At 45.8% G+C, this 27,162-nt stretch overlaps 1 protein-coding gene across 1 annotated transcript; it reads right to left on the bottom strand.

Moving 5' to 3' along the window:
* Positions 1-1,083: 1,083 nt before the first annotated feature.
* On the bottom strand, positions 1,084-26,791 carry PHOX2A (paired like homeobox 2A). The gene is made up of 3 exons (XM_083170543.1): positions 26,304-26,791; positions 4,553-4,740; positions 1,084-2,745 (listed from the first exon to the last, which is right to left on the bottom strand). Exons 1-3 carry the CDS (start codon positions 26,524-26,526, stop codon positions 2,323-2,325), a joined length of 834 nt encoding a protein of 277 aa, XP_083026669.1. The 5' UTR covers positions 26,527-26,791; the 3' UTR covers positions 1,084-2,322.
* Positions 26,792-27,162: the final 371 nt, after the last annotated feature.

Below are 27,162 nucleotides of genomic sequence, written 5' to 3'. Positions count from 1 at the left end.
GTACTAAGCCTGGGAGAGATCAAGTGGAAGGAGATCATTTTACAAACACAGCCTGTAATGTGGCAGATAGGAGCTGATTGGCTGATAGATTGTCTCTGTCCAAGGATTATAAATCACTCCCTGAATAACATCTGGGTTCTGCTTGTTTCCTGCTGTAATGCATAGATTCAGCCACAAGAGGGCGCTATAAACCAGCACCACAATATGGGAGACCACTACATATAGTCAGCCCCAATACCTGTTCTAGAAGATAATAGATATAATATAATTTGGTTGCCCGTAGCAACAGCCCATCTTCAATAGAACTCTCATCTTAATAAATAAACCCTGTGGGTGACATTTAATGGAATGCGATTTTTGTTTTTGTGATATTTTCGCCAAAAACTGCCGTTCGCACTTTTTCCCGAATTTGCATACTTAGTGAGATTCGATTTGCGGCAAAAATCGCGTGTTTTTGCCTCAAAATCTCACATTCTGAAGGTGCGATTCTTAGTAATGCCGGAACTCGCATCCAGATGTTTTCCCATTAGAAAGTATACAAATCGCATATTTAATGAGATGCGAATTCGGGGAAATGTTTCTTACAATCGCCACACATGCAGACCAGGTTCTGAGAGGCGAATTGGCCAGAACCCTGCACAGATCATTGCGATCTGTGCATGGTCCCCCTCCTGAGCATAACCAGCCCCGGGCTCATTAAGCCGGACCTGGTTCCAAAAATATGGGGGACAAAAAGAGTAGGGGTCCCCCGTATTTCTGAAACCAGCCCTGGACTCTTGGACTGGTCCTGGTTTCAAAAATACGGGGGACAAAAAAATCTGGGGGTCCCCTGTATTTTGTAAACCAGCTCCAACAGCCCGCAGTGTCATGCCACAGCCGGGGGACACTTTTTACATAAGGTCCCCCGGCCGTACCATGAGCACCGTGGCTGGTCAGCCTTGGACGGGGTACCTCCTGGGGGAGTGGTGACCCCCCCCAAATAAAGGGATCACAAAAAAAACGTCTGCCCCAGCCGTGTACACGGCAAGAGATGAAAGAGACAATTTACACTTCAATAAATTAAGTTTTATTTGGGATTAACATATTGGCAAATGAGTTTAATAAATGACAGAACGGTGGAGCGAGATGTCTTCTCTGACCACAGTTCAATAATAACCTCGGATTATCTGAATACAGCGTGTCAGAAGGTACATAGAGATATATATAAGGATATATGTGGGTTTTACTATAAAACGAAGGAAACTTCCAGCGTCTGTGACCCGGGCGGAGTCTCCTGGCCGCCATTTACACGCTGATGTATCTGTACTGTGTGACTACGTAATGGTGTACAGCAACATCCTATGGACACTGAGATTTATAGAGCAATTATCTTCTGCTAATACTAAAGTGAAGTCTGGGCAGCTAAAACGTTAGAAAAAAAATATTCTATGTACAAAGTTTTTACAGTAAAGGAGTCAGGTCAATAATGGTTAAAATGGCCGCTCTAAGGAAAGACAGCGAGGACAAACATAGTGTGGTGTTTACGACTCGCAGTCATGAGCAGTGGAGGAAGCACCTATGGAAGTGCAATATTCCCATCGCCATGGAGATGATTGGTCTGTATGGGCGATATCACTGATCGGTTCTAGACACATCTACCGAGAGATTTTTATTACAGCGTGGGCTCTAGAAAATAAAGGGGGGGGGGGGGGGACGACACACAAAATATAGCATATTAAAAATGCCTCTAAAGGGGTTTTTTCAGCGTCACGAATGCCACATATGCACCAATAGTGCCTGCATTTTACAGACACAGAAGAAACATATGTGACATATGAAAAGGCACACAAAAGAGTCCGTAAACACATACAAAGTAATGTCAGTCCCTGTAATTAAGCATCCTTTTTTTTGGTTGTCCCATTTTTCATATTAAAAATATAACAAAAAATGTAAATTAATGAGACATAAGTAAAAAAAAACTAAAACCAGTTAAATACAATAAATAAATAATGAGTTAGATGTGGCCCAACTGATGATGACTTCGCAGGAAAGGAACCTTTCAAAATACAAGGAGGATCGCGCCCAACGCCACTACATGGCGATCAGTCACCCCAGACTCTTGTCTCCCACCTCTCGGACTCCCGGTGACCATTAAAGTTACTTTTTTCGCTGTACACACAGTTTCCGGAGCCCTGTCCCATGTATAGTTTGGTGTCTGTGTGGACACATCAGGTTGGAAAGAGATTTATATCACATTTAGTTTTTCCAAAGCTTATGGCAATATACACAACAGAGAGGTCCGCAGTGTCCGCCATGGTCCTTTTTATGCCAGTTCTGTTTCATTTAGAACAGGTTTGTTTTTAGGGAACCTGGCTTCCTGTGAAAAGTGGACAGGACTCCGGCAAATGGTCCCGGAACAGCCTCAGCGGGCTGCCAGGCCTTCAGGAGATCCGCTGTGTTGCTGGTTGGGACTCCAGGCCATACTGGGGGCTTCAAGGTCTGGACTGTATGGTTGGGCACTAGACTTGCCCCCGTGCCAGGGCTGGGGCTCATGCTGCCCCCCGGGCTGTTGAGGTTGCCAGCGGTGGGTAACGATGCTGTGCTGTCAGGGGTTGGGCTGCAGTTGGATTCTTTGGACTCATCGTCCTCTGAAGATGATCTGGGATCCGACTTTTTACCACTTGATCCTCCGCTGCTGCTTCCATTTTTGGAATTTGCCGCCCGCTCCTGTTTGCGGAATTTGGCTCTTCTGTTCTGGAACCAGACCTGAGGGAAACAGATGGAGACCGGTGAGACAAGACGCCCATTTCCAACATCTGCTTAGCTACCTGCCCCCGCCACCACCTAGGCACACCCAGTACATTACTGGGCATCTGTGCCAAATAACCTGCTCTCTGAGCTCCAAACACACGCTGCCACACTGGACACGTATGTTATGTCACACACAGGGAAAGCCACACTGGACACGTATGTCATGTAACACACAGGGAAAGCCACACTGGACACGTATGTCATGTAACACACAGGGAAAGTCACACTGGACACGTATGTAATGTGACACACAGGGAAAGCCACACTGGACACGTATGTCATGTAACACACAGGGAAAGCCACACTGGACACTTATGTCATGTCACACACAGGGGAAGCCACACTGGACATGTATGTCATGTCACACACAGGGAAAGCCACACTGGACACGTATGTCATGTCACACACAGGGAAAGCCACACTGGACACATATGTCATGTCACACACAGGGAAAGCCACACTGGACACGTATGTCATGTCACACACAGGGAAAGCCACACTCGACACGTATGTCATGTCACACACAGGGGAAGCCACACTCGACACGTATGTCATGTCACACACAGGGAAAGCCACACTGGACACGTATGTCATATAACACACAGGGAAAGCCACACTGGACACTTATGTCTTGTCACACACAGGGAAAGCCACACTGGACACGTATGTCATGTAACACACGCTGCCACACTGGACACTTATGTCATGTCACACACAGGGGAAGCCACACTGGACACTTATGTCATGTCACACACAGGGAAAGCCACACTGGACACGTATGTCATGTCACACACAGGGGAAGCCACACTGGACACTTATGTCATGTCACACACAGGGGAAGCCACACTGGACACATATGTCATGTCACACACAGGGGAAGCCACACTGGACACTTATGTCATGTCACACACAGGGAAAGCCACACTGGACACGTATGTCATGTCACACACAGGGGAAGCCACACTGGACACGTATGTCATGTCACACACAGGGAAAGCCACACTGGGCACGTATGTCATGTCACACACAGGGAAAGCCACACTGGACACGTATGTCATGTCACACACAGGGAAAGCCACACTGGACACTTATGTCATGTCACACACAGGGGAAGCCACACTGGACACGTATGTCATGTCACACACAGGGGAAGCCACACTGGACACGTATGTCATGTCACACACAGGGGAAGCCACACTGGACACGTATGTCATGTCACACACAGGGAAAGCCACACTGGGCACGTATGTCATGTCACACAGGGAAAGCCACACTGGGCACGTATGTCATGTCACACACAGGGAAAGCCACACTGGGCACGTATGTCATGTCACACAGGGAAAGCCACACTGGACACGTATGTCATGTCACACACAGGGAAAGCCACACTGGACACGTATGTCATGTCACACACAGGGAAAGCCACACTGGACACGTATGTCATGTCACACACAGGGAAAGCCACACTGGACACATATGTCATGTCACACACAGGGAAAGCCACACTGGACACGTATGTCATGTCACACACAGGGAAAGCCACACTGGACACGTATGTCATGTCACACACAGGGAAAGCCACACACAGGGAAAGCCACACTGGACACGTATGTCATGTCACACACAGGGAAAGCCACACTGGACACGTATGTCATGTCACACACAGGGGAAGCCACACTGGACACGTATGTCACACACACACAGAGCATGAAGTAACTCCACCCCTCACTACCTGTACCCCTACCCCAGGTAACTGGCATACCTGCACCCTGGCTTCTGTCAGGTCTATCTTCAGTGCCAGCTCCTCTCTGGTGTAGATATCCGGATAGTGCGTCTCAGCAAAGACCCTCTCCAACTCCTTCAGCTGGGAGCTGGTGAACGTGGTCCGGATTCTCCGCTGCTTCCGCTTCTCATTGATGCTGGACGGGTCGGAGAAGAACTTGTATGGCACTGGGGGGCAGAAGGAGAGGTGGGGATTAGATGATGTCATTTCTAGACCCCAGCACATTGATCAGCCAATGGGTAAGGCCTAAACACAAGGGGGAAATGTCTCAAACCTTGGAGAGATAAAGTGGAATAACTGTGAGATGCCGGTTGGCTGCTGTGGGCAAATTCTGCACTCTATCTCTGCCAAGGCTTGATACGCTTCCCCACCTGAACAATACAGCCTGGGAGATTGTCCTTAGTAACAGCCAGGCCTTCGTGTTTATATAACCTGTATGTCTTCATCTGGTATTCACTAAGCTCAGTGTCTGAATTCACCAATATTACTTTCCCTCTCTCAGATCACAACCTTATCTCCTGCACGCTGTCCTCTAGTACTTCTCAGATCACAACCTTATCTGCATGCTGTCCTCTAGTACTTCTCAGATCACAACCTTATCTCCTGCACGCTGTCCTCTAGTGCTTCTCAGATCACAACCTTATCTCCTGCATGCTGTCCTCTAGTGCTTCTCAGATCACAACCTTATCACCTGCACGCTGTCCTCTAGTGCTTCTCAGATCACAACCTTATCTCCTGCACGCTGTCCTCTAGTGTTTCTCAGATCACAACCTTATCACCTGCACGCTGTCCTCTAGTGCTTCTCAGATCACAACCTTATCTCCTGCACGCTGTCCTCTAGTGCTTCTCAGATCACAACCTTATCTCCTGCACGCTGTCCTAGAGTGCTTCTCAGATCACAACCTTATCTCCTGCACGCTGTCCTCTAGTGCTTCTCAGATCACAACCTTATCTCCTGCACGCTGTCCTCTAGTGCTTCTCAGATCACAACCTTATCACCTGCACGCTGTCCGCTAGTACTTCTCAGATCACAACCTTATCTCCTGCACGCTGTCCTCTAGTACTTCTCAGATCACAACCTTATCACCTGCACGCTGTCCTCTAGTACTTCTCAGATCACAACGTTATCTCCTGCACGCTGTCCTCTAGTACTTCTCAGATCACAACCTTATCTCCTGCACGCTGTCCTCTAGTACTTCTCAGATCACAACCTTATCTGCACGCTGTCCTCTAGTGCTTCTCAGATCACAACCTTATCACCTGCACGCTGTCCGCTAGTGCTTCTCAGATCACAACCTTATCTCCTGCACGCTGTCCTCTAGTGCTTCTCAGATCACAACCTTATCACCTGCACGCTGTCCTCTAGTACTTCTCAGATCACAACCTTATCACCTGCACGCTGTCCTCTAGTACTTCTCAGATCACAACCTTATCTCCTGCACGCTGTCCTCTAGTACTTCTCAGATCACAACCTTATCTCCTGCACGCTGTCCTCTAGTACTTCTCAGATCACAACCTTATCTCCTGCACGCTGTCCTCTAGTACTTCTCAGATCACAACCTTATCTCCTGCACGCTGTCCGCTAGTACTTCTTAGATCACAACCTCATCTCCTGCACGCTGTCCGCTAGTACTTCTCAGATCACAACCTCATCTCCTGCACGCTGTCCGCTAGTACTTCTCAGATCACAACCTCATCACCTGCACGCTGTCCTCTAGTACTTCTCAGATCACAACCTTATCTCCTGCACGCTGTCCTCTAGTACTTCTCAGATCACAAACTTATCACCTGCACGCTGTCCTCTAGTACTTCTCAGATCACAACCTTATCACCTGCACGCTGTCCGCTAGTACTTCTCAGATCACAACCTCATCTCCTGCACGCTGTCCTCTAGTACTTCTCAGATCACAACCTCATCTCCTGCACGCTGTCCTCTAGTACTTCTCAGATCACAACCTTATCTCCTGCACGCTGTCCTCTAGTACTTCTCAGATCACAACCTTATCACCTGCACGCTGTCCTCTAGTGCTTCTCAGATCACAACCTTATCACCTGCACGCTGTCCTCTAGTACTTCTCAGATCACAACCTTATCTCCTGCACGCTGTCCTCTAGTACTTCTCAGATCACAACCTTATCTCCTGCACGCTGTCCTCTAGTACTTCTCAGATCACAACCTTATCACCTGCACGCTGTCCTCTAGTACTTCTCAGATCACAACCTTATCACCTGCACGCTGTCCTCTAGTACTTCTCAGATCACAACCTTATCACCTGCACGCTGTCCTCTAGTACTTCTCAGATCACAACCTTATCACCTGCACGCTGTCCTCTAGTACTTCTCAGATCACAACCTTATCTCCTGCACGCTGTCCTCTAGTACTTCTCAGATCACAACCTTATCTCCTGCACGCTGTCCTCTAGTACTTCTCAGATCACAACCTTATCTCCTGCACGCTGTCCGCTAGTACTTCTTAGATCACAACCTCATCTCCTGCACGCTGTCCGCTAGTACTTCTCAGATCACAACCTCATCTCCTGCACGCTGTCCGCTAGTACTTCTCAGATCACAACCTTATCACCTGCACGCTGTCCTCTAGTACTTCTCAGATCACAACCTTATCTCCTGCACGCTGTCCTCTAGTACTTCTCAGATCACAAACTTATCACCTGCACGCTGTCCTCTAGTACTTCTCAGATCACAACCTTATCACCTGCACGCTGTCCGCTAGTACTTCTCAGATCACAACCTCATCTCCTGCACGCTGTCCTCTAGTACTTCTCAGATCACAACCTCATCTCCTGCACGCTGTCCTCTAGTACTTCTCAGATCACAACCTTATCTCCTGCACGCTGTCCTCTAGTACTTCTCAGATCACAACCTTATCACCTGCACGCTGTCCTCTAGTGCTTCTCAGATCACAACCTTATCACCTGCACGCTGTCCTCTAGTACTTCTCAGATCACAACCTTATCTCCTGCACGCTGTCCTCTAGTACTTCTCAGATCACAACCTTATCTCCTGCAGGCTGTCCTCTAGTACTTCTCAGATCACAACCTTATCTCCTGCACGCTGTCCTCTAGTACTTCTCAGATCACAACCTTATCTCCTGCACGCTGTCCTCTAGTACTTCTCAGATCACAACCTTATCACCTGCCCGCTGTCCTCTAGTACTTCTCAGATCACAACCTTATCTCCTGCCCGCTGTCCTCTAGTACTTCTCAGATCACAACCTTATCTCCTGCACGCTGTCCTCTAGTACTTCTCAGATCACAACCTTATCTCCTGCACGCTGTCCTCTAGTACTTCTCAGATCACAACCTTATCTCCTGCACGCTGTCCTCTAGTACTTCTCAGATCACAACCTTATCACCTGCACGCTGTCCTCTAGTACTTCTCAGATCACAACCTTATCACCTGCACGCTGTCCTCTAGTACTTCTCAGATCACAACCTTATCACCTGCACGCTGTCCTCTAGTACTTCTCAGATCACAACCTTATCACCTGCACGCTGTCCTCTAGTACTTCTCAGATCACAACCTTATCTCCTGCACGCTGTCCTCTAGTACTTCTCAGATCACAACCTTATCTCCTGCACGCTGTCCTCTAGTACTTCTCAGATCACAACCTTATCACCTGCACGCTGTCCTCTAGTACTTCTCAGATCACAACCTTATCTCCTGCACGCTGTCCTCTAGTACTTCTCAGATCACAACCTTATCTCCTGCACGCTGTCCTCTAGTACTTCTCAGATCACAACCTTATCTCCTGCACGCTGTCCTCTAGTACTTCTCAGATCACAACCTTATCTCCTGCACGCTGTCCTCTAGTACTTCTCAGATCACAACCTTATCTCCTGCATGCTGTCCTCTAGTACTTCTCAGATCACAACCTTATCACCTGCACGCTGTCCTCTAGTACTTCTCAGATCACAACCTTATCTCCTGCACGCTGTCCTCTAGTACTTCTCAGATCACAACCTTATCACCTGCACGCTGTCCTCTAGTACTTCTCAGATCACAACCTTATCTCCTGCACGCTGTCCTCTAGTGCTTCTCAGATCACAACCTTATTACCTGCACGCTGTCCTCTAGTACTTCTCAGATCACAACCTTATCACCTGCATGCTGTCCTCTAGTACTCCAAACTCAAAAACACAGAAATCCTTTAATCCACCTCAATCCTGCAGAAATATTAATGATATTGATTTTCTAGTTCTCTCCTCCTCACTGCAACAACAGCTTGCTCCTATTTCTGCATTCACTACTCCTGAGATGACGGTATCACACCTAAACCTAAACCTCAAAACAGCCCTGGATGAAGTGGCTCCAGTTACCCACCACACTCCACGTAGGCCTAGACGCCAACCGTGGGACTCTAAATTAACGAGACACCTACAAAATATCTCACGCAAAGCTGAGCGTAAATGGCGTAAATCTCACAGTCCAATGGATTTCTTTACATATAAGAATGTCTACCAGTCCTATAGGGGGTTATTCTAGTCCATTCTTTCTGACAAAATCCTTCTTAGATGGACAAAACCATGTGCACTGTGGGTGGGGCAGATGTAACTTGTGCAGAGAGAATTAGATTTGGGTGGGGTTTTTCTTCAAAGTGAGATCTATATTGAAGTGTAAAATCATGCAGCCAGTATTTTCCCTGCACAGAAACAAAATAACTCACCCAAATCTAATTCTCTCTGCACATGTTACATCTGCCCTCCTGCAGTGCACATGGTTTTGTCCATCTAAGAAGGATTTTGTCAGAATGAACTAGAATAAACCCCATAGTTATGCCCTGGAAACTGCCAAACAAACATATTTCCAAACTCTCATTTCTGCTCAAGCTTCTAACCCAAAACGTCTTTTTAATACATTTAAATCCCTTCTCAACCCTCCCTCTCCCAAGCCACCAACCACTATCCATGCACAAGATCTTGCTTCCTACTTCAGGGATAAGATTGACAAGATCAGAGATGAATTAGTATGCTCCAACTCAGTTGGTGATATGCTCAATTCCATACCTGAGCCCTCTGAAGCATTTGCTTCATTTGATCCCACAAATGAAGATGAAGTATCTGCACTTTTCTCTGCCTCCCACTCTACTACCTCTCCTCTGGACCCTATACCCTCGCAAATAAGTAAATCTCTGTCTCCTGTGCTCATCACAATCTTAACTAAAATCTGTAACCTCTCTTTCTCTACTGGTGTCTTTCCTTCATTGTTCAAACAAGCAGTTATTACTCAGATTCTGAAAAAACAGAATTCTGATCCAAGCTCTCTCTCAAACTACCGTCCCATTTCTCAACTTCCATGCACCTCCAAACTACTTGAAAGACTTGCCTACACTTGCCTCACACACACTCTTAACTCGCATAACTTAATGGACCCGCATCAGTCAGGCTTTCGTGCCCAACACTCCACAGAGACAGCACTGACTAAAGTTGTGAATGATCTGGTCACTGCTAAGTCTAAAGGCCACTAATCACTACTAATTCTTCTAGATCTCTCGGCTGCTTTTGACACTGTTGACCACACACTTCTCATACAAACACTACAATCCCTAGGTCTTAAAGATACAGCCCTCTCTTGGTTCTTATCCTACCTATCTAACCGCTCCTTTAATGTTCGTTTCTCTGATTCTACCTCTTCTTCGCTACCTCTTTCAGTTGGAGTACCTCAGGGTTCAGTTTTAGGTCCTCTGCTTTTCTCAATCTATACCTCATCTCTTGGGAAAGTAATCAGCTCCTCTGGATTTCAGTATAATCTATATGGGGATGATACTCAGTTCTACCTATCCTCCCCGCACCTGTCCCCATCTGTACGCGGATGATACTCAGCTCTACCTATTCTCCCCGCACCTGTCCCCATCTGTACGCGGATGATACTCAGCTCTACCTATCCTCCCCGGACCTGTCTCCATCTGTATTGAGCCGTGTCTCTGAATGCCTTTCTGCTATTTCATCCTGGATGTCATCTCGCCACCTCAAACTTAATATCTCAAAAACAGAATTAATTATATTTCCACCAATAAATAGTAGTTACCAACCTGATATCTCTATTGCTGTTGAGAAGATGACAATCACTCCTACCTCTCAAGCTCGCTGCCTAGGTGTTATACACCTTGACCCAGAACTTTCCTTTGTACCCCACATTCAATCTGTCTCAAAATCATGCCACATGCACCTAAAAAATATATTTAAAATTCGCCCTTACCTTACACAAGACACTGCAAAAACTCTAATCCATGCTCTTATCATCTCACGCATTGATTATTGCAATAGTCTCCTTATTGGCCTTCCCCAATACAGACTCTCACCACTACAGTCCATCATGAATGCAGCTGCGAGGCTAATCTTCCATAAACCAAACTACACCAACATACATATCTTCTCTTATCTCAAAATATCATCCAACACGACCTCTACGCTCCTCCCAAGATCTGCTTCTCTCATCCACACTCATTACTCGCTCCCATTCCCGACTGCAGGACTTTCTACGGGCTGCACCCACTCTGTGGAATGCCCTCCCAAGCACAATAAGACTCTCCTCCAGTCTCCAAACCTATAAGCGTTCCCTAAAAACTCACCTCTTCAGGCAAGCTTATCAAATTCTAGAACCAGTCATAGAACCTTGCGTTCTGGTGGAATCGATGCAATAAAGAATACAGTATCTATCCTTATGTATCAATGCCTATTTCCCTATAGATTGTAAGCTTGCGAGCAGGGCCCTCCTACATTTTGACTGTCTGTAAATACCCTGTTTTATTGTATCACTGTCTGCTATTGTAAAGCGCAACGGAATATACTGCGCTATATAAGAAACTATTATTAAATAAATAAATATGTAATTGGTATTTATTCCATAGATCAGGGCACAGAAGAAATGGGTCAGTCCTGGACTATTTGCATTGCTTTTAATTTATTTATTACCAGTTATTTATATAGAGCACACATATTCCGCAGCGCTGTACAGAGAATATTATTACCAGTTATTATATAGCACACACATATTCCGCAGCGCTGTACAGAGAATATTACCAGTTATTATATAGTGGACACATATTCCGCAGCGCTGTACAGAGAATATTATTACCAGTTATTATATAGCGCACACATATTCCGCAGCGCTGTACAGAGAATAATATTACCAGTTATTATATAGCTCACACATATTCCGCAGCGCTGTACAGAGACTATTATTACCAGTTATTATATAGCGCACACATATTCCACAGCGCTGTACTGAGACTATTATTACCAGTTATTATATAGCGCACACATATTCCACAGCGCTGTACAGAGACTATTATTACCAGTTATTATATAGCGCACACATATTCCGCAGCGCTGTACAGAGACTATTACCGGTTATTATATAGCGCATACATATTCCGCAGCGCTGTACAGATACTATTATTACCAGTTATTATATAGCGCACACATATTCCACAGCGCTGTACAGAGACTATTATTACCAGTTATTATATAGCTCACACATATTCCGCAGCGCTGTACAGACTATTATTACCAGTTATTATATAGCGCACACATATTCCGCAGCGCTGTACAGAGACTATTACCGGTTATTATATAGCGCATACATATTCCGCAGCGCTGTACAGAGAATAATATTACCAGTTATTATATAGCTCACACATATTCCGCAGTGCTGTACAGAGACTATTATTACCAGTTATTATGTAGCGCACACATATTCCACAGCGCTGTACAGAGACTATTATTACCAGTTATTATATAGCGCACACATATTCCACAGCGCTGTACAGAGAATATTATTACCAGTTATTTATATAGCGCACACATATTCCACAGCGCTGTACAGAGACTATTATTACCAGTTATTATATAGCGCACACATATTCCGCAGCGCTGTACAGAGACTATTACCAGTTATTATATAGTGCACACATATTCCACAGCGCTGTACAGAGAATATTATTACCAGTTATTATATAGTGCACACATATTCCGCATCGCTGTACAGAGAATATTAACAGTTACTTATATAGCGCACACATATTCCGCAGCGCTATACAGAGATTATTATTACCAGTTATTATATAGCACACACATATTCCACAGCGCTGTACAGAGAATATTATTACCAGTTATTATATAGCGCACACATATTCCACAGCGCTGTACATAGAATATTATTACCAGTTATTATATAGTGCACACATATTCCACAGCGCTGTACAGAGACTATTATTACCAGTTATTATATAGCGCACACATATTCCGCAGCGCTGTACAGAGATTATTATTACCAGTTATTTATATATCGCACACATATTCCGCAGCGCTGTACAGAGAATATTATTACCAGTTATTTATATAGCGCACACATATAGTAACACTGTGTGTGGATGTAGTGGGTGCAGTGACAATGGGGGAAAAGTTTACTAAGAAAAATTCGTGAAAAAAATCGTATTTTCATACGAAGATACGATTTTTTTGGCGTATACAAATTTTGGGCATTTACTATACCAAAAATAAGAATTTTCATATCCTTATTGATGGGAGATTCGTATTTGTATTTACAAATACGAATGAATACACCATCGAAAGAATATGACAGACATCACCATTCAAAAGAATGGTGGTTCCTGATTTACTAAGCGGACGTATTTTCTTGGCTCCTGATTGGCCACTAGGCAGCCAATAGAATCATTCAGAGGAGAGGCGCGGAAGATGAAACATCTCTGCAGCTCTCCTCATTCCGATGCGGGGAGCTGACGGAATCGCCGGCATTTGGCAGAAGACCAGGACTACGTCGGATCAAGAGGATAGATCTTCGCAGGAGGACCTGGGTGAGTTGGATTTCCTTACACAGGTCCCCCAAGGATCACTTCGGAGCCGGACCCGGACGCCGACATGGACCCGGACACCGACATGGAGCCGAACGCCGACATGGACCAGGACACCGGACCCAGGGACCTACATACGGGCTCAAGATAGGTAAGTATCAGTATGTGTGGGCTTTGGATGTATTAAAGTTTTATTTTTCTAATGTGTCAGTGTGTATTTATTTGACTATTTTTATTACTGTGGTTCTCCAAGTCCCAGCTTGCGGGGAAGGATGCTTCTGGGACTCATAGTTTTTTACACTGAATCAGCTCATTGCCCACCGCCCAGGGGCATCGAGGACAGCAACAGGCTTCAGCCTGGTCAGGTAGGTCCTGGAGGGGGGGGGGGGGGCTTTATTGGGGGGGGTCCCCACTCACCCAGGGCCCCTGGCCAGGCTGACTGGTCAGAGGGTTAATGCTTTGGCAGCGGGACCTTATATAATAAGTGTCCCCCGGCTGTGACATTACCCTGCTGGCTGGTTTGGCTGAGGCTGGTTCTTAAAATACGGGGGACCCCTACTCATTTTGTCCCATATTTTGGGAACCAGCCCTGGACTTGGAGCCTGGGGCTGGTTTTAAATAATCGGGAAAACCCCATTTGCCGGGTTTCCTGATTTATTTTTACCAGCCCCGGCTCTTTCAGCCTGGTGCTGGTTACGGGTGTGGGGGGGGGGGGGACGACCCCACAACGTTTTTTTATTTATTTTTCTATATTTGTTTACACACTGCAGCCTGCACGGATCTAACTGATATGATGGATCTGACTGATCCACGCAGATTGCCTGTACGAAATCATATTAGCGGCCGTATATATGGCCGTTAATACGAATCTTTACGCCATCAGAGGGTTACAAACAGTGTTCCCTCTAAGCTGTGCGCGTGTGCGCGCGCACACAACTCGCCGAGCCCGCGCACAGACATTACAACTGAGCGCACAAAGGTTAAAATCTTGTTCAAGTGTGCCACGATTTTAATAAGGTTGAAAATCACTGCTATAGTCTATATGTGCGGTGTGTGAAGTCTGTAAACATTCAAATTGCTTTATTAACTCAACAGAACTTGAAACCTAGGCCTGTATACATTATGTGACGCACAAAAATGTACATTTCCTTCCAAAGTTGCACAGCAAATATCTTTTGCTGCACACAGCCTTCGTAAAATTAGAGGGAACATTGGTTACAAAGCAGTCGTATTTGACTACTTTGTCAATTTCCCTCCGGAACACGACTTTGCAAATGACTGAAACAGCCGTATTCATTCGTATTCATTCGTGTTAAGAATATGAATACAATTTTTTGTATTCGCATTCTTAGTAAATTTCCCCCTGTGTGTGGATGTAGTGGGTGCAGTGACAGTTATATAGTGATCCCAGCTATACAGTCACATCAACATACCTCCCAGCATGCCCCTCTCCAGCAGGGACACGGGGCGGGATGTACTAAAGGGAAAATGCGGTAAAACCCCCGTTTTACCGCATTTTCCTATGTACTATTACCCGACCGCCACGTCACCGCAGTGTAGGGTATTGCCACCTTTGGGTGGCGATACCCTATAGAAGCCTATGGGCTTCTTTTTGCCGCCCGACGCCTCCGCCGAAAAACCCGCCGACCCCCCTGTCCCCCTCCCTCTCTTACCTGGTCCAGGTCCTCCTGGACCCGGAAGGTAACACCTTCCTCCCCCTAGTGACACAGCTGGACGTCCTTCCGGCTGCAGGGGGGAGGAAGAGGCGCCGGGGACAGCTTGCATAGCTGTCCCCGGCGTGAGGGATGCAGAAGGGGGCAGAGAGGTGACGGAGACCCCCCACGCACCACATTCCAGGTATCGCGGGGGGCCTCCGTCACCGCATCGCGATGCCAGCCGCATATGTTAGTACATATGCGGCGGCATCGCGGCGGGGGGGCCGCGATGGGCGGCGATGTATTTTAATACATCCCGCCCACGATGCTCTGCTCCTGCACTTCCCTCTGAATGTATGATTGCCAGCACCTGTGCCGAACAGGGTAATTGATAAAAAAAGTTTTTTTCAACACAGGTGATGGCAATCATACATTCAGAGGGAAGTGCAGGAGCAGAGCAATGTGTCATGTTGCATACCTCCCAACATGACCCTCTCCAGGAGGGACACAATGCTCTGTTTCTGTACTTCCCCTTAATTTGTGATTGCCATCACCTGCTTTGAACAGGTTAACTGATAAGAAAGGTGCTTCCACACAGGTGATGGCAATCCTTAATTAAGACAGAAGTCCAGGAACAGAGCATTGTGTACCTCCTGGAGAGGGTCATGTTGGGAGGTATGATGTTGGGAGGTATGTATCTGCACGGCTAGTGGGTCACGTAGATCTGTACGTCTTGTGCCTCATGTAGTGGCGTAACTATGAATTGGGCGCCCCCCCCGCCCGCAGCCTTACCTGTCTTGCTAGTCCCGTCCCGGCTCCCTTGCTGGCTTCATTCTTCTGCTAGTGAGACGGACCAACACAAAATGTCCGCCCCCATACAGAAGACAGTTTCAGAGAACTGTCTGCTATATGGGGCGGACATTTTATTGTGGTCCGTCTCACTAGCAGAAGAATGACCACCAGTGAAGGCGGATTGGCGGGCAGCAGATGGGCAGACGGGAGGGGGTAACTATAGCACCACAGCCCCCCGGCGCCCACACATGCACAGCGCCCCCCTGGGCTGCGGTGCTATAGTTACGCCTCTCATGGATATCTGCATGGCTAGTGGCTCATGTAGATCTGCATGGCTAGTGCCTCTTACTGCCTCACGTATATCTGCACGGCTAGTGGCTCACTTTATATACTTTATATATATAAATTTCAGAATTTCTCAAAAAACAAATGTTTGGCCTTGGAAAAAATGTAATGCTCTAGCACCGTGGTGCAAAAAATTATATAAATAATTGGAATAGAGATATTTCATATGACTTCTGTTCTTAAATTATTATTACACGTGTGTCTTCATTATTGTTACAGTTCCATCAGCAAATTTAATTTTAAATAGAGAAATGTAGTCACTGTGCGGTTTGGTATCACCGTGTGCACCTCACTGAACATGGACCAAAGAAGCAAAGGAGAGAGTTGTTTGAGGAGATCAGAAAGAATACTGTAAGACCACCTCCAAGCAGATTCATGTACCTGTTACTACAGTTGTATATATTATAATATTAAAGTCCGTGGCACTGACACCAACCATCTTGGGCACAGACACAAGAAAGTAAGAGAGACTGACTGGGGGACTGTGTGTGAGTGTGTCTGGGAGACTGACTGGGGGACTGTGTGGGAAACTGACTGGGAGACTGACTGGGGGATTGTCTGGGAGACTGACTGGGAGACTGACTGGGGGACTGTGTGGGAAACTGACTGGGGGACTGACTAGGGGACTGTCTGGGGGACTGACTAGGGGACTGTCTGGGAGACTGACTGGGGGACTGTGTGGGAAACTGACTGGGGGACTGACTAGGGGACTGTCTGGGGGACTGTGTGGGAGTGTGTCTGGGAGACTGACTGGGGGACTGTGTGGGAAACTGACTGGGGGACTGACTAGGGGACTGTCTGGGAAACTGACTGGGGGACTGTGTGGGAAACTGACTGGGGGACTGTGTGGGAAACTGACTGGGGGACTGTGTGGGAAACTGACTGGGAGACTGACTAGGGGACTGTCTGGGAGACTGACTGGGGGACTGTGTGGGAAACTGACTGGGGGACTGTGTGGGAAACTGACTGGGAGACTGACTGGGGGATTGTCTGGGAGACTGACTGAAAGACTGTGGGGGACTGACTGGGGGATTGTCTGGGAGACTGACTGGGGGACTGTGTCATGGACAGATGAGACAGTTGAAGCTGTAACAGAGGAGACCCCGCATTGGGGGGTCTGGTGATGTTCTGCGCCTGGCACGGGGGGCCTGTGTCTGTGCGGGGGGCCTGTGTCTGTGCGGGGGGCCTGTGTCTGTGCGGGGCTTAATGAGATCTCAGAACGATCAGGGTGCCTTGGAGTGACGTATCCTGCCCAGTGTGCGGTCACTGCCTAGGTCAGCCACTAATGGGCAACAGTGACTAGGTCGACACCATGAAATTGTCAACATAGCCAAGGTCGGCATTGACAAAAGGTCGACACAAGCTTATGGTCTACATGAGTTTTTCACATTTGTTTTTCTTACTTTATTATCCAAGTGGGCAGCGAGCCATGCGACATGTCACCCTTATTCATGTCCACCATATGCTTGTGTAGACCTTTTGTCAATGTCGACCATTTCAAGGTGTCGACCTAGTCACTATCTACCATTGGTGGTGGACCTAGGGACTGCCTGGCATTTATACCGTAACCGCTCCAACAGGGCAATGAGCCAATCACAGGGTTATAAGCAGCGGCAATGGGTAAGGACAGAACACGGGCCCTGATCTGACTCCCATGAGAGAGTGGCATCACACCTGAGGCAGGGGGGCAGATAACATCCTGCTGACAGGTGCCAGGGTCTCTATTCAGTGATTGCCTCTAATGGGGCACAAACACCGGGCGGCATCAGCTCTGTGCTGGGCGATGCAGGAAAGCACAGAAAGCTGAGACACACCGCTGGCACACACCGCTGAGACACACTGCTGGCACACACCGCTGAGACACACCGCTGAGACACACCGGCACATACCATGCACCCAGTGCCAGATTAAGCCTTTGGGGGGCCCGGGCCACTTTAGACAGGGGGCCCCCTTGCACTTGTCATTACTGGCCACAAAATGCACGGGAGAATATTATACTGTCAAAACACAGAGTAAAGGCAGTATAAACTTGGTCAATGGGTAACCGCTTACTCTGTAGGACTGTAGGAGACCTCACAGTGTCAGTGCTGCCTCTGATTAAAAACCCTCCCATGACTAGGCTGCTGCTGCTGTCCTCCATGGCCCTGAGAAGCATGTAATGAGCTCCACCAGAGCTCAGCACAAACCACTCAGCCTCTGACCTCTTGAGCAAAGCATTATGGGACTTAGTCAACTTCCAGTAATGCACTGCACACTTGTGTAGTCAGTGTTTTTTTTTTTTTTTTTAAATACATGCCAACCACACATGCCAACCCCTAGGTAGAGGGGGACCCAGGGGTACTGACCCCTTTTGCCCCTGCTTTAATCCGGCCCTGCATGCACCAGCGATGTGTGCTGAGTGATGCAGATAAGCACAGATAGCTCAGACACATCGCTGACACACACATTGCTGACACATCGCTGGCACACGCCGCTGACACACACATGCCATGCACCAGCGATCTGTGCTGAGCGATCTGTGCTGAGCGATCTGTGCTGAGCAGTGTTCCCCAGTGAGAACATGGTGATCTGAATAATAATAATTTTATTTATTTTGCGCTTTTTCTCCAATAGGAATCACAGCGCTTAACAGATAGAATGAACGTAATACAGTACAGGAACAACGACGTACAGAAAAGCTTTTCATAAACAATATGTAAGGGACTGAAGGAAACGCTTGAGTAAACAGGAAAGTCTTGAGTCTGTTTTTGAAGCATTCTAGAGTTAGGGTCTCTCGAACTGTGCGGGGAAGTGAGTTCCATAAAGTTGGAGCTGCACATCTAAAAGCTCGACCCCCAGATGAATTACGGGAGATTCTAGGTACTGCTAAAAGTCCTTCATCTACAGACCGCAGTAATCAGGTGGGACAGTACGGAATCAGAAGCTGCTGCAGGTACCGCGGGCCTTGGTCATGTAGGGCTGGCAAACTCAGTAAGTTGACCTTGAAGATGATTGGCCATTTTATGGGAGGAGTAGAGAATGGGAGTAATGTGGCAGGAGCGGGGCTGGTGGGGAACAGCCTGGCAGCGGTGTTTTGTAGCAGCTGTAATCGGTGCAGTTCTTCTGCTGGGAGACCCAGGTAGAGGGCACTGCAGTAATCCAAACGTGATGATACAAATATTGCAAGAAAGAGTGTGCCTTAGGCGCTGGAGATAACTGATGGCGTAACTTAATACAAATGATACAAATGCATGTATGGGACTTGGCAGACTTCAGACATACTGCATGCTGGAATGATCTATTATTCTTACAGTTATTATATAGCGCACAGATATTCCACAGCGCTGTACAGAGAATATTATTACCAGTTATTATATAGTGCACACATATTCCGCAGCGCTGTACAGAGATTATTATTACCAGTTATTATATAGCGCACACATATTCCGCAGCGCTGTACAGAGATTATTATTACCAGTTATTATATAGCGCACACATATTCCGCAGCGCTGTACAGAGACTATTATTACCAGTTATTATATAGCGCACACATATTCCGCAGCGCTGTACAGAGACTATTATTACCAGTTATTATATAGCGCACACATATTCCGCAGCGCTGTACAGAGACTATTATTACCAGTTATTTATATAGCGCACACATATTCCGCAGCGCTGTACAGAGACTATTATTACCAGTTATTATATAGCGCACACATATACCGCAGCGCTGTACAGAGAATATTATTAACAGTTATTTATATAGCGCACACATATTCCGCAGCGCTGTACAGAGACTATTATTACCAGTTATATATAGCGCACACATATTCCGCAGCGCTGTACAGAGACTATTATTACCAGTTATTATATAGCGCACACATATACCGCAGCGCTGTACAGAGAATATTATTAACAGTTATTTATATAGCGCACACATATTCCGCAGCGCTGTACAGAGACTATTATTACCAGTTATATATAGCGCACACATATTCCGCAGCGCTGTACAGAGAATATTATTACCAGTTATTATATAGCGCACACATATTCCGCAGCGCTGTACAGAGACTATTATTACCAGTTATTATATAGCGCACTCATATTCCACAGCGCTGTACAGAGACTATTATTACCAGTTATTATATAGCGCACTCATATTCCACAGCGCTGTACAGAGACTATTATTACCAGTTATTATATAGCGCACACATATTCCGCAGCGCTGTACAGAGACTATTATTACCAGTTATTATATAGCGCACTCATATTCCACAGCGCTGTACAGAGACTATTATTACCAGTTATTATATAGCGCACTCATATTCCACAGCGCTGTACAGAGACTATTATTACCAGTTATTATATAGCGCACACATATTCCGCAGCGCTGTACAGAGACTATTATTACCAGTTATTATATAGCGCACTCATATTCCACAGCGCTGTACAGAGACTATTATTACCAGTTATTATATAGCGCACACATATTCCGCAGCGCTGTACAGAGACTATTATTACCAGTTATATATAGCGCACACATATTCCGCAGCGCTGTACAGAGACTATTATTACCAGTTATTATATAGCGCACACATATACCGCAGCGCTGTACAGAGAATATTATTAACAGTTATTTATATAGCGCACACATATTCCGCAGCGCTGTACAGAGAATATTATTACCAGTTATTATATAGCGCACACATATTCCGCAGCGCTGTACAGAGACTATTATTACCAGTTATTATATAGCGCACTCATATTCCACAGCGCTGTACAGAGACTATTATTACCAGTTATTATATAGCGCACTCATATTCCACAGCGCTGTACAGAGACTATTATTACCAGTTATTATATAGCGCACACATATTCCGCAGCGCTGTACAGAGACTATTATTACCAGTTATTATATAGCGCACTCATATTCCACAGCGCTGTACAGAGACTATTATTACCAGTTATTATATAGCGCACACATATTCCGCAGCGATGTACAGAGACTATTATTACCAGTTATATATAGCGCACACATATTCCGCAGCGCTGTACAGAGACTATTATTACCAGTTATTATATAGCGCACACATATACCGCAGCGCTGTACAGAGAATATTATTAACAGTTATTTATATAGCGCACACATATTCCGCAGCGCTGTACAGAGAATATTATTACCAGTTATTTATATAGCGCACACATATTCCGCAGCGCTGTACAGAGAATATTATTACCAGTTATTATATAGCGCACACATATTCCGCAGCGCTGTACAGAGACTATTATTACCAGTTATTATATAGCGCACTCATATTCCACAGCGCTGTACAGAGACTATTATTACCAGTTATTATATAGCGCACTCATATTCCACAGCGCTGTACAGAGACTATTATTACCAGTTATTATATAGCGCACACATATTCCGCAGCGCTGTACAGAGACTATTACCGGTTATATATAGCGCACACATATTCCGCAGCGCTGTACAGAGACTATTATTACCAGTTATTATATAGCGCACACATATTCCGCAGCGCTGTACGGAGACTATTATTACCAGTTATTATATAGTGGACACATATTCCACAGCGCTGTACAGAGACTATTATTACCAGTTATTATATAGCGCACACATATTCCGCAGCGCTGTACAGAGACTATTATTACCAGTTCAGCACACTGTTATATTCTCCCACCACGCCAAAGTCGGCTAAAAAAAACCCATGCAAAACCTTTTGACTGTTGACCTTGCCATTGTCGACCTAATGCTCATGTCGACCGTCCAACCTGTTGACCTTATCCATTTCGACCTATTTCAGGTGTCGGCCTAATGTATGTTGACATCATAGGGTTCATAGTGACCGTACCCCATGTGTAGGGCCTATAAGGGGTACAACAAAATATCAGCCTATGAATATCAGGTCCCGTAACATTGGCCCGGTAGTCTCGTTGGTTGTAATACCTCATTATAATATTAATAAGCTGCGCACACACCGTGAGATTATGGCTATATGAGAATCGCATTGTGATATGATGTGCGAGCTGCCAGGTCGCTATCACAGGGATGAATACACTGGGCGGATATGGTCGTTTTGATGTATTTGACCATCGGCCATTTAGCACATCGATAAAATCACAAGTGCCTGTAGCCAAAATCTGCTCCATGCATAGTCAACATCGGCCATGGGGCCCGATTCTGTTTCACTCGCAAAAGCAAGCTCCTTCTTTAATGGACAAAACCATGTGCACTGCAGGTGGGGCAGATGTAACAGGTGCAGAGAGAGTTAGATTTGGGTGTTTTGTGTCTGTGCAGAGTAAATACTGGCTGCATTATTCTTACACTGAAATATAGATATCGGTTTGAAGTACAAATCTAACTCTCTCTGCACCTGTTACATCTGCCCCACCTGCAGTGCACATGGTTTTGCCCATCAAAGAACGAGTTTGTTTTAACAGGTGAACCAGAATCTGTCCCATAGCCCGAATCACGATGTGTGGATGCGCTGTGTGTATGAGCCGTGTGTATGCACCGTGTATGCGTCATGTGTATGCACCATGTGTATGCACTGTGTGGATTCGCCGTGTGTATGCGCCATGTGGATGCGCCGTGTGTATGCACCGTGTATGCGTCATGTGTATGCACCGTGTGTATGCACCGTGTATGCGTCATGTGTATGCGTCATGTGTATGCGCCGTGTGTATGAGCCATGTGTATGCACTGTGTGGATTCGCCGTGTGTATGCGCCATGTGGATTCGCCGTGTGTTTGCCCCTTAAGTTGTTTGTTTCTTTGTTTGTACACAGATATCGGAGAGCCCTCGGGGTGCAGCTGCCAATTACACAGTTATGTAGTATCGCATATTGACACTATGAGATTACACAATGACAATGCAACAATGCGACACATATTGAAAACATCAGTCTTTGGAGCGACGGAAGGAAATCTCTCATCAGAGCTATTGTACATTTCTATACCGCATTCTGGTCTATTAATCAGATCATTTGCTAATATATAAAACTGCCGCAGATGGCCACATATCGGCGCTGCGCAGCACCCTGGTGACCCTGCGCAGCGCTCATTGACCCCGCGCAGCACCCTAGTGACCCCGCGCAGCGCTCAGTGACCCCGCGCAGCGCTCAGTGACCCCGCGCAGCGCTCAGTGACCCCGCGCAGCGCCCAGTGACCCACCATGTCTATAAATATTCCGTTATATCAGACACCAAAAGCAAAGTGTGATTTCTGTTACATGTGGAATACACAACGCTAGCGCCGATTCCTCCGTCACCTTATCTCAATGACAAACATGGCGTCTTCTCTTCTTGTGTGAGAGGGAAATAACACATTTGTACACACACACACACACACACACACACATATATATCTCCTTTGTAACAGAGTGCACTCAGCAGATTTTTCAATCCCATAAAAGTCCGTTAATCATTTCACATTGAAAAAGGGGGTACAGACGATGTTTCGGGTCTCTGGGGACCCTTTGTCAAGACACCAGTTCAGGCAGCTTCATCCTACATATCTATCTATCTATCTATCTATCTATCTATCTATCTCATATCTATCTATCTATCTAGTTGCGGGTTGCAGGACGGCACTCCACAGGTTAGATAGATGCCGGTACCAGGTCTGTAATGAAGAAATGCAGTACACTTACACCCCCCCCTGGAAGGGTGAAGACCGGCACTCAGGCGTAATTTAGATGAAGAAAAAAGTGGTTTTTATTCCATATTATATATATATATAGCGCACACATATTCCACAGCGCTGTACAGAGGATATTACCAGTTATTATATAGCGCACACATATTCCACAGCGCTGTACAGAGGATATTACCAGTTATTATATAGCGCACACATATTCCACAGCGCTGTACAGAGGATATTACCAGTTATTATATAGCGCACACATATTCCACAGCGCTGTACAGAGAATATTATTACCAGTTATTATATAGCGTACACATATTCCGCAGCGATGTACAGAGACTATTATTACCAGTTATTATATAGTGCACACATATTCCACAGCGCTGTACAGAGAATATTATTACCAGTTATTATATAGCGCACACATATTCCGCAGCGCTGTACAGAGACTATTATTACCAGTTATTATATAGCGCACACATATTCTGCAGCGCTGTACAGAGATTACCAGTTTTTATATAGCGCACACATATTCTGCAGCGCTGTACAGAGAATATTATTACCAGTTATTATATAGCGCACACATATTCTGCAGCGCTGTACAGAGACTATTATTACCAGTTATTATATAGCGCACACATATTCCGCAGCGCTGTACATAGAATATTATTACCAGTTATATTATATAGTGCACACATATTCCGCAGCGCTGTACAGAGAATATTATTACCAGTTATTATATAGCGCACACATATTCCGCAGCGCTGTACAGAGACTATTATTACCAGTTATTTATATAGCGCACACATATTCCGCAGCGCTGTACAGAGAATATTATTACCAGTTATTATATAGCGCACACATATTCCGCAGCACTGTACAGAGAATAATATTACCAGTTATTTATATAGTGCACACATATTCCACAGCTCTGTACAGAGACTATTATTACCAGTTATTATATAGCGCACACATATTCCGCAGCGCTGTACAGATAATATTACCAGTTATATTATATAGCGCACACATATTCCGCAGCGCTGTACAGATAATATTACCAGTTTGCGCACACATATTCCGCAGCACTGTACAGAGAATATTATTACCAGTTATTATATAGCGCACACATATTCCGCAGCGCTGTACAGAGAATAGTATTACCAGTTATTATATAGCGCACACATATTCCGCAGCGCTGTACAGAGAATATTATTACTAGGTATTTATATAGCGCACACATATTCCGCAGCGCTGTACAGAGAATATTACCACCAGTTATTATATAGCGCACACATATTCTGCAGCGCTGTACAGAGATTATTATTACCAGTTATTATATAGCGCACACATATTCCGCAGCGCTGCACAGAGATTAGTTGAACATTCATATCAGTCCCTGCCCCAGTGGAGCTTACAATCTATATTCCCTACCACATGTACACGCACACACAGACATTCTAGGGTTCATTGTTAGGGACCAATTAGCCTACTAGTATATATTTGGATTGTGGGAGGAAGCCGGAGTACCCGGAGGAAACCCACGCAAGTACGGGAGAATATACAAACTCCACACAATTAGGGAGATGGTGGGAATCAAACCCATGACCTCAGTGCTGTGAGGCAGTAATGCCCAACTATAATAATATAATGATACAGAGATATAATATAGTGACCAAGGGTGTAGGTGTAATAGTGATATAATGCTACAGGCATGTAATAGTGATATAATGCTACAGGCATGTAATAGTGATATAATGCTACAGGCATGTAATAGTGATATAATGCTACAGGCATGTAATAGTGATATAATGCTACAGGGATGTAATAGTGATATAATTATATAGGTGTAATAGTGATATAATGCTACAGGGATGTAATAGTGATATAATGCTACAGGGATGTAATAGTGATATAATAGTGATATAGGGATGTGATAGTGATCAGACATAAGAGTGATATGATTATATAGGTGTAATAGTAATATAATGATACATGGATATAACAGGGATATAGGGATGTGACAGTGATCAGACATAAGAGTGATATAATGATATAGATGTAATAGTGATATAATGATACAGGGATGTAATAGTGATATAATTATATAGGTGTAATCGTGATATAATGATACAGGGATGTAATAGTGATATCATAGTGATATAGGGATGTGATAGTGATCAGACATAAGAGTGATATAATGATATAGGTGTAATAGTGATATAATGATACAGGGATGTAATAGTGATATAATTATATAGGTGTAATAGTGATATAACAGTAATATAGGGATGTGATAGTGATCAGACATAAGAGTGATATAATGATATAGGTGTAATAGTGATATAATGATACAGGGATGTAATATAGATATAATTATATAGGTGTAATAGTGATATAACAGTAATATAGGGATGTGACAGATATCAGACATGACAGTGATGTGACATCCCCCGGTCCCTTACCTGTGGAGTAGGGGGAAGGCTGGTGGTCTCTGAGTGCCCCCAGGGTACAGCTGGCAGTGCTGAGTGAGGGGCACCCTGGGCTGCCGGTGAAGCTGCTCCGGATCGGGTTGTACTGGAAGCTGTTCGCCTGGCTGCACGAACTGAAGTCCGCATAAGCCGAAGCCTCCATCGCCGCCATGCACGAATCATACGAATTCAGGTACGAATAATCCATTTTGTACATAGAGGATCCGGGTGGGAGAAGCTGTGGGAGCAGGGGGTGAGCTGGCTCTGGTGGTCCTCCTTCTATGGGCACATACTGGCTGGAAGGGGACCAGAGTACTGGGAGCAGCACTGGGAGTAGTGGGAGGACTGGGAGCAGCACTGGGAGTAGTGGGAGGACTGGGAGCAGCACTGAGAGGACTGGAAGCAGCACTGGGAGTAGTGGGAGGACTGGGAGCAGCACTGAGAGGACTGGAAGCAGCACTGGGAGTAGTGGGAGGACTGGGAGCAGCACTGAGAGGACTGGGAGCAGTGGGAGCAGCACTGAGAGGACTGGGAGCAGTGGGAGCAGCACTGGTAGTAGTGGGAGCAGTAGTGGGAGCACTGGGAGCAGCACTGGGAGTAGTTGGAGCAGCACTGGGAGTAGTGGGAGCACTGGGAGCAGCACTGGGAGTAGTTGGAGCAGCACTTGGAGTAGTTGGACCAGTACTGGGAGTAGTTGGAGCAGCACTGGGAGGACTGGGAGTAGTGGGAGCACTGGGAGCAGCACTTGGAGTAGTTGGACCAGTACTGGGAGTAGTTGGAGCAGCACTGGGAGGACTGGGAGTAGTGGGATCTGTAGTGGGAGGACCGGGAGAAGCAGCAGCAGCAGCAGTGC

The sequence above is a fragment of the Crinia signifera genome, chromosome 2, assembly GCF_055691185.1.
Source record: "Crinia signifera chromosome 2, ASM5569118v1, whole genome shotgun sequence".
Taxonomy (NCBI): domain Eukaryota; kingdom Metazoa; phylum Chordata; class Amphibia; order Anura; family Myobatrachidae; genus Crinia; species Crinia signifera.
This window is presented reverse-complemented; position numbering and strand designations above follow the sequence as displayed.